At 48.0% G+C, this 14,426-nt stretch overlaps 1 protein-coding gene across 1 annotated transcript in view; it reads left to right on the top strand.

The window, feature by feature from the left end:
• The window catches only part of DDT (D-dopachrome tautomerase), an 82,375-nt gene extending 79,991 nt beyond the window's left edge, over window positions 1-2,384 (top strand). Inside the window, exon 4 of the mRNA XM_011967971.1 lies at window positions 2,186-2,384. Coding sequence (XP_011823361.1) covers window positions 2,186-2,304 — 119 coding nt within the window. The 3' untranslated portion in view covers window positions 2,305-2,384. The remainder of the gene's footprint in view (window positions 1-2,185) is intronic.
• The last annotated feature ends 12,042 nt before the right edge of the window (window positions 2,385-14,426 follow it).

Here is a 14,426-nt window from a genome sequence, read left to right as displayed (position 1 = left end):
AGAGAGTTCTATGAGACCTTTTAGTCATTCCCAAGGAGTCTGGTCTCCAGGCTACATGCCACTTCCACTGTATGACCAAGGCCTGGGTAGTTTTTACCACTATGTTAGAAGTGAATGCAGGTCCATTAGCACTCTGGACTGACTCAGGGAGACTGAATCGAGGGATAAATTCCTTTAGTAAAGCCTTCATGGCTTCTGCTTTTCAGTCCAGCATGGAAAAGCCTCTATCCAACCAGTAAAGGCATCAAGAAAGCACCAAGAGATATTTAAATCCTCTACAAGACATAGGCGTAACAGTGGAGTCAATTTCCTAGTCCCTCCCCTCACATGGCTCCCCTGAATTGTACCACCTTGGCCAAGGGAGATATGGGAGGTCTGGTTTAAGCATTGTTTCTCTGACAATAGACACATTGGTCAGCCACTTTACCTATCATTTTCTTTGCTTTTTAGGGTCCTTATTATCCTGAGGAGCTAGGTGTGCATAGCCTCCTTGCCATAGTTTGAGAGATCATGGACAGGCTTTATAATAGCCCAACTCAGATTTCTGGGCACCCAAATCCTGCCTCTCTTATTTAGGGCCCATCCCTCTGAGAGGGAACTCTGATGATCTCCCTCTCACATGGCTTCCTGTAATTCCCCAGGGGAGTGTCTTGGTTTATTGGTTTATATTCATAAAGAGGTTCTGAAGGAAGCAGGGACTTTCCCTCCCTGTGCGTGCCAGGTTGCTTCCCTTCATTATTTCAAAGTCCCCCGTTAGATGACCACCGCGATCTGTCTAGTCATTTGCACTGTGCAGTAGTGCTAATATTTATATTGCATATTTGATTTATTTGTTATTGGCATTTAGAAGTCCCCTTTCTTACCCGATTGCACCATGGGCATGGATCACAGCGAACACATATCTCAAGTCTGTACAAACAGTCAAAGCCTTGTCCTTTCTTAGTGCCAGGGCTCTGGTTAAGGCTATTATCTCAGTCTTTGGGGTTGAAGTTTGGGCAGGGAGGCTTTTGGCCTCTGTGGTTTTCCATAGGGAGAGAACCACATATCCTGCCCTTCTTCCGTCTCTTTCCATGAAGCTACGGCCATCTACAAACCCTATGTCTTCATTTCCTTCTTCAACCACATCTCTGCTACACAGAACCTTGAAGGTCATTTCTACTAAATGCAAGGGGTTAATATTAGGAACTGAGACTTGCATTTTTCCCGGGCATAACCTCAAGCTTTGGCTAAATTAACCTTTATTGCTTGAGACACCTGTCTCAGTTATTTTTTGGTTAACACAATACAGATAAAGTAGGATCCCTATCTCATATCACACATAAAAATTAATACAGATGGACCAAAGACCTAAATATGGGGGGTGAATCAGTAGAAAATACAAGAGAATATCTCTATGACCTTGGGACAAGGGCTGAATTTCTAAGCAAAACACAAAATGCTCAAATCATAGAGGAAAAGATTGATAGTCGCCTGTGTTACAATTTTAAATTTGAGATTCAAAAACACACCCTAGGAATTAGGGGTGGAAAAGAAGCAAGCCAGAGAGTAGGAGCAAATATTTGCAATTAATGCAGGCACTGAACTGGTATCCATAAAATTATAAAGAACTACCAGTCAATAAAAACCACAACCCAATAGAAAAATGGGCAAAAAATATAAACAGGCATCTTCAGAATATGAAAACAGAGTAGCCAATAATTACATAAAAAGAAGTCCAGCCGGGTGTGGTGGCTTACACCTGTAATCCCAGCACTTTGGGAGGCCGAGGTGGGCGGATCACAAGGTCAGGAGATCGAGACCATTCTGGCTAACAGGGTGAAACCCCTTCTCTACTGAAAGTACAAGAAAATTAGCTGGGTGTGGTGGCGGGCGCCTGTAGTCTCAGCTACTTGGGAGGCTGAGGCAGGAGAATAGCGTGAACCTGACAGGCAGAGCTTGCAGTGAGCCGAGATTGAGCCACTGCACGACAGCCTGGGCGACAGAGCGAGACTCTGTCTCAAAAAAAAATAAGAAAAAAAAAAAAAGTTCAAAGTAGGGAAATGAAGATCAAAGTTATGATGAATATTACATTCCACATCCATCAGGTTGGCACGCTCAAATTGTATGTTTAAGATGCTATATTTAATGTTATTACAATCAAATTATGTTCAAGTTATTTAATATGCTATTACAATCATTATAAGAGCAAATAATTGGCAACTCTTCAAACGCACATTACAAGAGGATGGAACAGGATATCGAGTGGAAATTAGCGAATTAGGCCCATACATCTGCGTGGGAGAATCTCAGAGAACGGACGGGTGAAACGCCGGAAGGGCACACAAACCGAGCCCCGCCCCTGGGAACCCCGCCCCCTCCAAGGAGCATGCTGGAGGCTGATAGGTTGGTTTGACCACGCCAGTCCCGCCCTCCCTGGCCCCTTGGAGCCCCGGCCCCGCGTGGAGCATGCTGGGAAAGTACGGACTCACTTTCCTCGTCAGCCCCGCCCCACGGGGCTACCGGTTACCGGCTACCGGCAACCGGCAAGCGGCAGCGGGCAACGGGCGCGCGCTGCTCCGTTAGGAGGCGGTGACCATCTGCCAGTGTGCCCAGGGCTTCTGAGGGCGCTGGATGGTTCCGTTGTGTCCGAGTGCCTCGGGAGCTGCAGGGAAGGGGCGGGAAAACTACCCCGGACCCCATGGAGAGTGCAGAGGCGGAAAGGGAAGGGCCTAGGGACCTCAGATTGTTTTGAATCAAGGGCCGAAAGCTCGGGTCTGAGGGAGGGAAGGAAATACTTTCGTGCCTTCAGAGAGAGTCTAGAAGGAACTGCGCAGCGTCCCAAAGGGAAGGAAGGAGAAGGGAAAAGGGGTGAACTCAGAAAAGGTGGAGGGGAAAGAAGGGAGATGGGAGATGGGAGAAATGGAGGGCAGAATAGGCAACGTTACTTAGCCCTGTAAACCATAATGAGCCCATATGAGAAAGCAGAAAGATGGGTGGGGAGTCGGGGGCTAGAAAGGAAAAGAAACAAAAGCTGTCTTGGTCTGAGTCAGGAGCCCAGCTCTTGGACAGGAAGGGACCTCAGAGATGGCTTTCACAGGTGGCTGTGACTGCAGCTCTTTCTGGTGCCTCAAGCTCCCTTTTAACCCCTGGGAGACTTTTACCTTCGGGAGAGATTTCCCTTCGGGTTAAGGAAGGGAAAGAGGGACAGTGACAAGGAATGCCAGGAGAAGGTGAGGGAGAGGACACATGTGTGTTAGGTTTTTGAAAAAAGACGAGGGTTAAAGTTAGAGACAGAGTTGACGACTCTACAACACAGGTTTATTAACACATCCTAGAGAGCTGGGGACTAACTTAATGCCAAAGCCCCACTAGCACTTAGCCTGGAATCATTATAGGCCTGGATGAGGGATCTGGAATGGTACAACTTACCGCCCAAGAGGATGTTAATAAAAATATTTCTTAAACCTTTGTCGCAACGAGATGTGATAAGTCAGACAGTTGGGGAGGATGTTACAGCCCAAACCCCTGCAGAATGTTTCACTCTGATCAGGGTCTATGAAATGTTGGTAAGATTTACAAAATAATACAGCTTGGACTAACAGTGAGGGCCCAGCCTGGGGAGAGCTAGGCACTGATTTTAAGAGAAATCTATGTCTTTGGCTATGCTGGAAGCACTGCAATCGTATTTCAAGAGCTTCTGGTTGTGGTGGACTAAGTCTAAGACTGGGGGTCCAGAGAAGACCCCATCCTTAGTAACCCTTGTCAATAGGGAGACTTCTCATGGAATTTGCTCTTTGGGTTTGACCCTCTGTCTTGATGATCATGCCTCATTCATCCTTGTTAGGTTTTAAAGGAAAGGTGAGGGTTGAAGAAAGAGTTGGCAGCTTAACAGCAACACAGGTTTATTGCCAGCAGAAACCTGTGGAGGGGGGACCAGCTTAGTCTCAGATCACGAGTCCCGCTTACAGACTGAGACAGTTACTGTAAGAAAGAGGAAAGCAACACAAAAGGTGGTTGGGCAGTCAACAAGGACAGGTTTACTTTAGAAAACAAACTTGAGAGGGGCTTCTGGACAAGTTAGCTCAGACTAACTTCTGTTATAGACTAAGAATATTTAAAGGTTTTGGAAGGGGGCTTATCGTAGGTTCCGAATGTTTCTGTGTGAGGGAAAGTTTATTGCGGGGTTGGAATGTCTCTGGTTGGAGGGGAGGTTGTCTTGGGGTTGGCATATTTCTGGTCAGAGAGGGGTTTATCTCAGGGTTGGAATGTTTCTGGTTATGCTGACATTAGCCATTAGGCTGATGTTTTGTGGCTGGATATAGGCGGCTTTTAATTAAGGGGGAACTTAGAATGGTGGTGTTTGTTCAAGATGGCAGTGCTCCTGCTCTGTCAGTTATAGGTCTGGAAGCGGGGAGAATAGGCAGTATGGCTTGCTGCCCAGCAGGATGTTGAAGATGTTCCTTGGGCCCTTCGTCCAGGAGGATTTGATAGAGGTTTTCCTATAGTTAGGTAGTTAGGCAATATTTTTTTTATGGCCTGAACCCCCATGGAATGTTTTACTCCGACCAGGGTCTGTGAAATGTTGGGAAATGTCTATGGCCATACTGTAAGTCTCTTGCATTGGTTCAAACCCCGAGAGCGTGCCAACAAACAGCACAAGGCAGTGTGGAGCAACACACTGTTTTAATGAGCGTCTGGGTAGAGACGGGCTGAGGCCTAAAATGGCATCAGCCCCAAGTGAGGATGGGGCAGGGGTTTTATAGTCTCCTGTAAACAGGAAGTGTCCCAGTCCGACGTAATGGCTACGTGGTACCCAGTTGACCTCTCTCTCGATCTTCAGGGGTACCTGTCCTCTGGCCAGCTCTCTTCCTGCTTCTGCTATCTTGCTGACACATGCTGCTAGCTAGCGCAAGTGGCCTTGAGCCTTGGGACTGGGCCTGAGAAGGGAGGAGTTATTCATCCCCCTAAGCTTTCAGGTGCTGGGGAGAATCTTTCACATACCACCCTGAACACACCCAATCTCTTCTGATCTCAGAAGCTAAGCAGGGTCTGGCCTGGTTAGTACTTGGATGGGAAATGTTGGGAGGCTTACAAAATGATGTAGGTTATCTTTGGATTTAAGCCCATGTCCCACAGGGAAGACCTTGTTGGTTTTCTCCCTACAGAACCTGCTGTGACATTAAGTGAACAGCTCCTGGGGGTGCATCGCAATAGGGAAGTTATTGAGCTTCCAATGTTTTTGTGAAGCTGCTTTGTCAACTGTGAAATAACTATTGCCCTTTCCACTCCTGGGGTTGTTAGAGACCCAGTGAGATACTAAAAGCGTGTTTAAAGTGTGTAGGGTCTGCAAATGCAATAAAGTGTTGTCAGAAAACCCAGCTCACGTGGCTTTGGGGGCCACTGGTGAGAGAAGAGACTGGAGGCAGCCTGCTGTGGCCAGAGCCTCCTGCTATTGTCAATTTCTCCTCACTGTCCCCTTTACCGGGAAGGCTGTGTCAGTTTGATCAGCTGCCAGTCTGTTTGCCCTCATTCTCCCTGGCCCTGCCCTGAGTCCAGGGACCTGGATTTGAAACCTTCATCTATCACTTACTATCTGAGTGATGTTGGGCAAGTCATTTCAGTCCTTTCCTGCTTAAATAGAGCTAAGACAGCCTATGAATGAAACTGTATAAACCAAGGCATTTCTGGCTCCAGTAGGAGGCAGCTGCTCTGAGGGAGAAGCCCTGGTCAGGAATCTGTTACAGTTATTTTGTCACCAACTGGAATGGCCTTGGGACAAAGCACAGCAGCTGTCTTGACCTCATCAATAGCCTTGACCTCATCCCTCGTGTCATGCTGTGTCATCTTCAACATCTGTCACTTCCATCAGCCTTAGCATTGGCTTTGGCCTCAGTTTCCTCATGTGCAACTTGAGGACGATGATTCTTATAGGAATCAATAAGCTTAGGATAAAGAAGCGATTGGGTCACATTTGCATTAAGTGGGGTCTTCAGTTCCTAGAGATTAGCAGATTGCATGGCATGAGAACAGAGCCACAGAGAATGTTTGAGGTCCCATTAATAACTGATAAGAGGCTGATCAGTAAGCACTGGGAGGGGAGGATTGAGTCTTGAGTGAAGAGTTGGAGGATGGAGGATTGAGTCTTGAATGAAGAGTTGGAGGGTGGAGGATTGAGTCTTGGGTGAAGAGTTGATTGGAAAACAAAGCTGAACAGAAAACCAGGGCATCATCAACACTGATGAGTAATTTTTTTTCTCTATAAAGTGATTATTTAGATTAAGAAAAGGAACGACAAATTTTGAAAAGCCAACAAACACCACAAACTCCGGGAAAAAAACATCCTGACATTTTTACTAAGTGACAGACACATCTGCGCCTTTAAAATACTCTGTCCCCCCCATATTTTTTGGCTGCAGACTCTGATCACATTTTTGTGTGACAGTGATTTTGTAATATTTTCGATGGAGGGAATAGAGAGATAATTCTGTCTTTCCTTTGGCAGTAGGCATGTCCCTGTCAGGTAGGAGCTCAGCAGGACTTTTCAAGCACCTGTCAAAACTCTGCTGATCAAAACAGAACATAACAATAACAAATAACGGCCAAAACCAGTTCGGATTAGGAATTATAATGCATTTGCATAAAATACTCCCACCAGGGCCATGACAGTTTACAAATGATCCCATGGCAATAACCCAGGAATTACCTTATATGGTTCCAGCAACTTCCTGTTACTTTTCCAGAAAGTTTATGAATAAGCTGCCCCTTAATTAGCATATAATTAACAGTGGGAATAAATATAGCTAGCCAGCGATCCTGGAGTGCTACTATCTGTGGAGCAGCCATTTTGCTGTACAGTGTTGATTTAATAAACTTACTTTGCTTTCAGTTTTGTCTGTTAGCTCACTCTTGAATTCTTTCCTGAGCAAAGCCAAAAACCCTCCGGGCTGAGTCCCTATATGGGGGTTCGCCTGTGTCAGCCAGAAGTAATTTATGCACAAAGATAACTATAGCAATTTATAGTAGATACAGAAGTGATTTCAAAGCCCAGAAATCCATCCCACTTAAACACAAAATGATCCCCAATTTTACCTTCTCCCTTAGCCATATCCAAAATAGCCACAGTCATTCCAACAGGACAGATGCATGAGGGAGAATATGAACTGAAAAGAGAGAGTGGGCCTCAACCAACTTGTAAAAATGTCTTCTACATATTTTCCAAAAGCACATGACAAAAGCATTGATAGGGCTCCTCCCAAGGCAAAGAGGACCCCTGAGGGGTAAGCTTCATGTTGTCTGTGAAGCCACCTCTGCTCTGAATAATTGCAGCTGCACCCGTTGCAGCTTGCTCTTCCCCCCAGCATGTCCCACCTCACCCCACTCTCAACACATACAGTGGGGAGGTTCTGAGATTTGTACCCACCCCCTAAAAGAACCCTCCTCTGGGCAGGATGAGATTCTCTGGCCCTTAGCAGGGCTGTAGCCTGCCCTGTCCTATGCCGCACATGCACGGGCAGTCAAAGCTGAACTTTGAACCACAGGTGCACTTCTTGAAAGAGGGCAGAGTGGGAGGCAGAAAAAACACGTTGGATCCTATACATGCCTTTGGGAACCCTGAATGAACTCTCGGGGTTCCGCGTCTGGTCACCTTTACACTGCCTTCTAAGACTGTTGGGAGGAGCTATTGAACACTGTTACATAAGACGTCCACAAGCATAAAAAACGTGGCAGTAGGGGAGGGGAAACGAGAGAAAAAGAGTAGAAGAATTGGAATGAAAGACTGTAGCTTGGAAGGGAGGGCAGTGTGGAGGGGCACCCAGATCGGGCCATCCTCACTGTCCCCCTGTTGTCGTGCCGGAGGCTGGCCCTGCCAGGAAAGCCTGATACCTTATCTCAGTTTCCCCTTTAAAGCAGGGTTGCTAATTCCTACCTCACAGGGTGGTCCTCATGAGGATAACATGAGGTAACATCGGGGGAAATTGCTTGGGAAAGTGTAAAAGGCCACTTACACAGAAACTGCTCATGACCCATTTGGCCAAAGTGGGGATGTGCACTCAGAGGCCCTGGACCCAGGCCTGGGCCCTGCCTTGCCTGTTTGGGGAAATGGCCCTGGCCTTTACTCAACACTGACCCTACCTTAGGAGGAAGAGTCCTGCCCGAGCCAACCTCCCACGCCCTGACCGAAGCAGTGCCGTCAGAGAGTCCTGGCTTGGGAGTCAGAGGGACTGAGCTCAACGTATGGGTACCCTAGAACCTGCACCTGGAAAACTGAGTTGCTGATGCAGCCGGGTCCCCGCTGCTGGGGTAGCCCAGCCTACCCCTCCAAGCGCCTTCAGGGAAGAGAACCAGCTGAGGCTGGGGGTACCAGGAGAAGGGTCCCCCAAGGTTGGAACTTGCATGCAGGAGGATGCTCAGCAGAGGCTGCAACGGGGGCTTTGGGAGCCCATCAGGCAGGGATCAACAAGGGGTCTGACTCAGCAAAGGACTGCAAAGCCAAAGTCTCACTTCAGTCTCTAGGCCCAGGGATCAGGCTCACCAACTCCCTGCAGAGGCCCCAGCAGCAGGGGACCACACGCTCACAGCATCGATAGTGGGTGATATCTGTTGTAAGCTCTCCTCTTCCCTCTCCCGCTCCCCATGGCCTCTACTATCAGAACATATTCTGCCTGTTGCAATATGGACAGAGTGGGTCTTTAAAAAAAATTACTTAAAATGATAGTTCAGGGTTCATTTCCAGAAGAAAAAATAGGTGTAAGGGGTTCTGGGACAGGCCTGTGGAAATCGGGAGTGATACCGAGGCTGACTGTAGCATTGGGGATAAAAAGGAGGAGTCCCAGAGTGGGGTGGGGACCACATAGGACACCACTTCTTTAGGGCCCAGAAGGAGGCAGGAAGTCTGATATCAGCAGCCAGTTGGGAGTTCCTAGGGGTTTGGGTTGGTGGAGAGAGACCTTCACAAGTTGGGCAGGCTGCTCTGCTTCACTCCAGATTAGAGGGCACCACAGGATACCCACATGGCAAAGTGGCCAAATCCCAAGGGAAGGCCCGGGGAGCTGAGTTGAAACTGCCCCCTGCTCCTGAACTCAGGGGTCAGCGATATTGCTGCTACTTGCTAAGCCCAGTTGCCCCTGTGTTATCCACTCCCCGCTGGAGACCTGGGGCAGCATAGATTCCCCCCACCTAGGACTTGGAATGAGTCATCATTCAATGCTATTTGATTCCAAGGGTAGCTTGGACCCCAGACTACAAATTATTTTACTACTCTTCCTACTTTCCCATCCTAAATTAGGTCCAACCTCAAAGTTCAAATTGGAGTCAGAGGTTCTGCAAATATATAAAATGCCAGATACCTAGATAAAAAGTCAACCTTAGAAATGTCTTTCATAAATTTCCTAGGGTGAAATTCAAGTCAAAAAATTAAGTTCCCTTGTCCTTTTAGGTTAAAGTCCAAAGGGGGAAAAAAAAAAAAGTCTTAAGGTCAAAGGATTCAAGCCCAAAGCATTCAAAGAGAGCCCAGGGGCCCATCAGAGCCCAGTGGTGTTAACCTCCTCTCCAAGGCTCTGTGCTTACCCAGTGAGCAAAGTGGCCCGTGGGCACGGGAGGGCTGGGTGTCTCCTGGAAAGTGAGATCCTTCTCTCCACATCTCAGCATTTTCACTGGCCTGCCATGTGCTCCAGTTTTAAAACACTCAGGGTCACTAGGAATGAGCAGATGGTGATAGCCTCAGCTTCCTGCTCGCCAACCACAGGGAAGTCCTTAGAGCAGCGTGCAGGCCATGAGATGTCTCCAGGATCCCGGACCCAGCCCCACGTAGCCCTCTCTTCCTGCTACCTTAGTACTCCAGCAGGAATGCCCTGGCAGCTGATGGAAAGAGAGTAGACAGGGAAGACAAACCCTAGACCCCATGGCATAGCTGACCAGGTGGAGGGTTAGCATTAGCCCTGGCGACCCCGCTGTGGTGCAGCAGGAAGCAACTTCTGCTGTCCTCCTCCCTGAGCGTCTGTGTATAAGCAGTCATCACCTGCCTGGGTCTTATTTATAACACCACCTTTCTTTTCATATGTGTGAAATCTCATCATTTCCATTTCTCTCTGTGTGCCCATTGCATGGGTGTCTTCGGCCCTAAGAGATCCCGCCCCAGTCAGTGGAGCGCAGCCCGGCAGGTTGCTGAGCTGAGCACCAGGGAGCAGTGGTTATGTCCCACTGGCTCTCAGGACACTAGCTGTCCTCCACTGGGGATGTTCCCAGCCCTAAGCAGCACAGTTTCTGCAGCACAGTTGTCGGCAGCTAGGGACAGATGTCCACAGCTGTGCTTCCTCACGCGACTGCTGGCTCGTATCCCCAGCATGGCTCAGCTGGGGTCCTGGTAGTTATGCTGGCTGCTGGCCGTCTTCACACAGAGGGCTAGTCATTTGTGTTCAACCCCAGTGCCTTCCCTCCTTTTACTTTCTCTTTGCTTTCCGGCCCATATATTTACTTTTTCTGACATATTCCTCTAGATTTTGTCACTTGGGGGTCTCCCCTGGCAATAGAAAGCAAAACCAGGCAATCCCAGGTTTGCCACAAGAATTGCTGTTGAAACAGTCCCACAGCTGCACCCAAGAGATGGCAGCCGTGGCCATCAGCCTCCCTGCCGTCAGCCCCTCTCTCCTGACTGGCTGTGCTCTCCTCAGGGAGGACTCCACTGAACCCTTCTTGCCACCTAATTCCTACATTTAAAAAATGCATTCCCTTAGGACCTGAGCAACCCCAGGCACCCACCCACAGTAACTGCACTTTCCCCAAGTGTACCCAAAATATTCTCAATGTTTGACGCTGATCTTCTGTCCTTTAATTTGTCCAAATTCCCTACAGCCTCTGAGGGCTGCCCTGGCTCATGGAATGGCTTCTGGTTCTTACAGAGTCACTGTCTGCAGCATTGAATGGCCACCCCTCAAGAGTGTTCTGGGTCACCTGGTTCCCTGGTGGTGACCCTGTCTGTTCCCAACGTCTGCCCTCCCCTCACATCAGGGAGCTTTCCTGTCCCCTACGTTGGTCTGGCCCACTCCAGGGTCCCATGATCCCTCATCTCTGCCCAACCTGCCTTCTGATACCACTGCTCCCCTTCTAAGGGTAAGACTGTGGTGTGTGTTTCAAACTATTCCAGTTCCTTCTGAATCTTCTAAGTAAACCCAATTCCCTGGGACAGGCGGTTCTCAACAAAAGCCATTTGGATGGCCCTTGCTAACTTTAGATGTGTATTGATTTCATTGTTTCTCTATCTCAACCCAAGAAAACAGCATATTCTCTGAAGGGCTCTGATTCCCTTTAATGCTGTTGTCCATTAACAAACTCTTGCCTTTCTGTGGGCAAAGCCACGACTTTAGTCTCCCAACTCCTGGGTCAAAATGTATGTAATAGCTGGGCACGGTGGCTCATACCTGTGATCCCTGTAATATTCTGGGGTGCCAAGGCGGGAGGATCACTTGAGGCCAGCCCGGGGAACCTAGTGAGATCCCGTCTCTACAAAAATAAAAATATAATTAGCTGGGCATGGTGGTGCTAAACTGTAGTCTCAGTCACTCAAGAAGCTGAGGCGGGAAGATGACTTAAGCCCAGGAGTTCAAGGTAACTGTGAGCTTGATTGCACCACTGCATTGTAGCATGGGCAACAGAGTGAGACCCTGTCTCCAAAAAGAAAAAACAAATAAAAACAAAATGTACATAAGGCACAAATCCACAGCAAAGCTGAGCCGCACAAAGGGACGAACTCAGCAGGCCTAGGGATGTGCTTTGTGGGTTTAGGAGGGACCCTCCCCAGTCCCTGTTCTGGCAGGAGGCTTTGGGGGCAGCTCATCTGGCACAACTCCACTGTGGGTGGTACAAGAGTCATACCAGGGTGCACCGGCCCTTTGCTGCCTTCGCAGTTGGAAGTGGTGATCTCAGACCTGACTGAGAACACAGGAAAGGCAGCAAGCCTGGGCCTGCCCTCCTCCATTCATGCCTCAGAGGTTGGGACTCTTCTGTAGCCTCCTCTGCACTGTCTCTGTTTGGATTAATAGGAGGCCCGTGCGGTAGTCAGAGAACATGGCTCTGAGCCGTGACCGTCCCCAGAGCACTGTCCTGAGTTGCCAAGGCCAAACCCCCACATGGACCTTATTTATATCAGCAAGGTGGGACCTCCAGCCTGGGCCACTAGTTAAAAGCCAACCCTAGGACCATAAGGATCAGCTCGTGGCTCCAAAGCACTGTAGGGAACTGCCAAGGCCAGAAGCCAGTGTGGTCCCCGTGAAGCCCCAGTGCACACACCAGGCATCCCAAAGCCTCAGACTTTTATATGGTTACTTGGGGACTCAAAGCTCAAAGCCTCTGCTGGATTTAAGGGGGCTTAAATAGAACACGACTTTCTTTCCATTCCAATCCTGGGGCCTCCGCCACAGTTGTGAGGGTCACAGCACTTGCCAGAAGGCAGGGAGCACACGGCAAAGGAGGGCCCCGAAAGGCCGAGCTAGACGGGGGGCGCTAAGGGGGTGCTTGTTTAGGGACATAAGCACTTCATGGGGAAACAAGGAGGTGAGGAGGATCAGGCCCCCAGTCCCAGGAGAAACAGTGGTGGGAAGCTCAGGGAGGCTGGGGGTGGGCTGGGGAAGAGGCCAACAAAGTGGGAACAGCCCTCCGTATGGGCCAGTGACTGGCAAGGTCTTAGAGGGATGGGGCAGTTGGGCAGTGCCTCTGCATGGCACAGTACCCAACCGTCGGCCTGGTGGTGGTGCTCTTCACTTCCTCTTCACTCCCTTCTACTGTGCATGTTAACTTTTGTATCAGGGAATATGAGATATGGAAAAATGCATAAGGTTTAATAAATATACACAGACACTTGAAAGAACAGAAAAATACTGCAGCACCCCGTCACCTCCCAAATGCCCCTGGTCGGTGGGACTGCTGTCCTGACTGTGATAGAAACCATTTTCCTGGCTTTCTTCACAATTTTCCGACCTAACACATCATCCTCTGAACAATACAATTTGGGGCTTCTTGTTTTCAAACTTCATATAAATGGAACTGCATTATATGCATCTTGTGGCTTTTGCTCAATGTGTTTGAGATTTGTCTGTGGTGATATTCGTACCTATAGCTTGTTCATTTCACTGCTGTTGAATAATTCCGTGAATGAACAAGCATAATTTATCTATTCAATGCTTGATGGACATTGGGTTGCTTCCAGATACAAGTTTCTCCAGGATAGATATACCGAGGAGTGGGATTGTGGGCATGTTAGTTACAGCCGATGGGGTTGGTAGTGGTGTGTCATAGTGGTTCTTATTTCCCTGATTTCTACTGAGGATGAACAAGTTTTCCATTGGATATTCCATTTTGTGAAGTGGCTTCTAAAGTCCTTTGCTCATATTGTTTAATAGGGTTTCCTAATAATGTAATGTTGAGGTAGGAGATCAGCAGAACTTGTTTTCCAAGCACTGGTCAAGACCTTGGTCATGACCTCGCTGATCAAAACAGAATCTGGTCAGAACAGGATGCAATGAAGAAATCAGCTGAAACCAAGATGGCGACAAAAGTGACCTCTGGTTGCCCTCACTGCTCATTATATGCTAGTGATAATGCATGCTAAAAGACATTCCCACCAGCAGCATGACAGTTTACACATGCCATGGCAATACCCAAAAGTTATCTTATGTGGTTTAAAAGGGGGAGGAACCCTCAGGTCCAGGAACTCCGGATCCCTTTTCTAGAAAATTCATGAAAAACCTGCCCCTTATTTAACATATAATTAAGAAGTAGCTATACATATGGAGAGCTGGTAGTCCAGGAATGCTGCTCTGCCTGTGGGGTAGCCCTCTAAACCCCATCCATCTGTATGGATGCTCTGTGAAACCCACTTTTCTGTACTCTGGTGCTCTAATAAACCTGCTTTGCTTTCACTTTTTTCTGTTGGGTCACAAATTATTTCCTGTGCAAAGCCAAGAACGCTCTCAGGCTGAGCCCCAGTTGGGGTGCTCACTTGCATTAAGACCAGTTGCAGAAACTGTACCATGTCTTTTATTCTTACGGTGTCTTACTAACATCAGTGTGTCAATCTTTCCTTATTGTATGTACTCATTTTATCTTACTTAAATCATAAAGATGATATTCTTCTACATCATCTTTTAAGATCTTTGTGGCCTTTTCTTTATGGCTCTAATCTATGTAGAATTGACTTTTGTGTGGGAGTTAAATAGGAGTCCAGTTTGATCTTTCTTCTTACATGGTAGCCAGCTGCCCAGCACCCCTAGTTGAATGAGTTCTTCTTTTCACGTGAATTTCAATGCTCCCCCAGTATGATATTGTGTCCATGTGTGTGGAGAGGTCTGTTTCTGGATTACTCTTTTTTCCATTGGTCTGTTGTCTGCTATGTTCTGATTCCACTTTGCCTTAATTGTGTAACTTGATAATGTGTCTTGATATTGAGAAAGCAA

The sequence above is a fragment of the Mandrillus leucophaeus genome, unplaced genomic scaffold (genome assembly GCF_000951045.1).
Source record: "Mandrillus leucophaeus isolate KB7577 unplaced genomic scaffold, Mleu.le_1.0 Scaffold820, whole genome shotgun sequence".
Lineage (NCBI taxonomy): Eukaryota > Metazoa > Chordata > Mammalia > Primates > Cercopithecidae > Mandrillus > Mandrillus leucophaeus.
The sequence above is the reverse complement of the archived record's forward strand: the minus strand, read 5'-3'. Positions and strand labels throughout refer to the sequence as shown.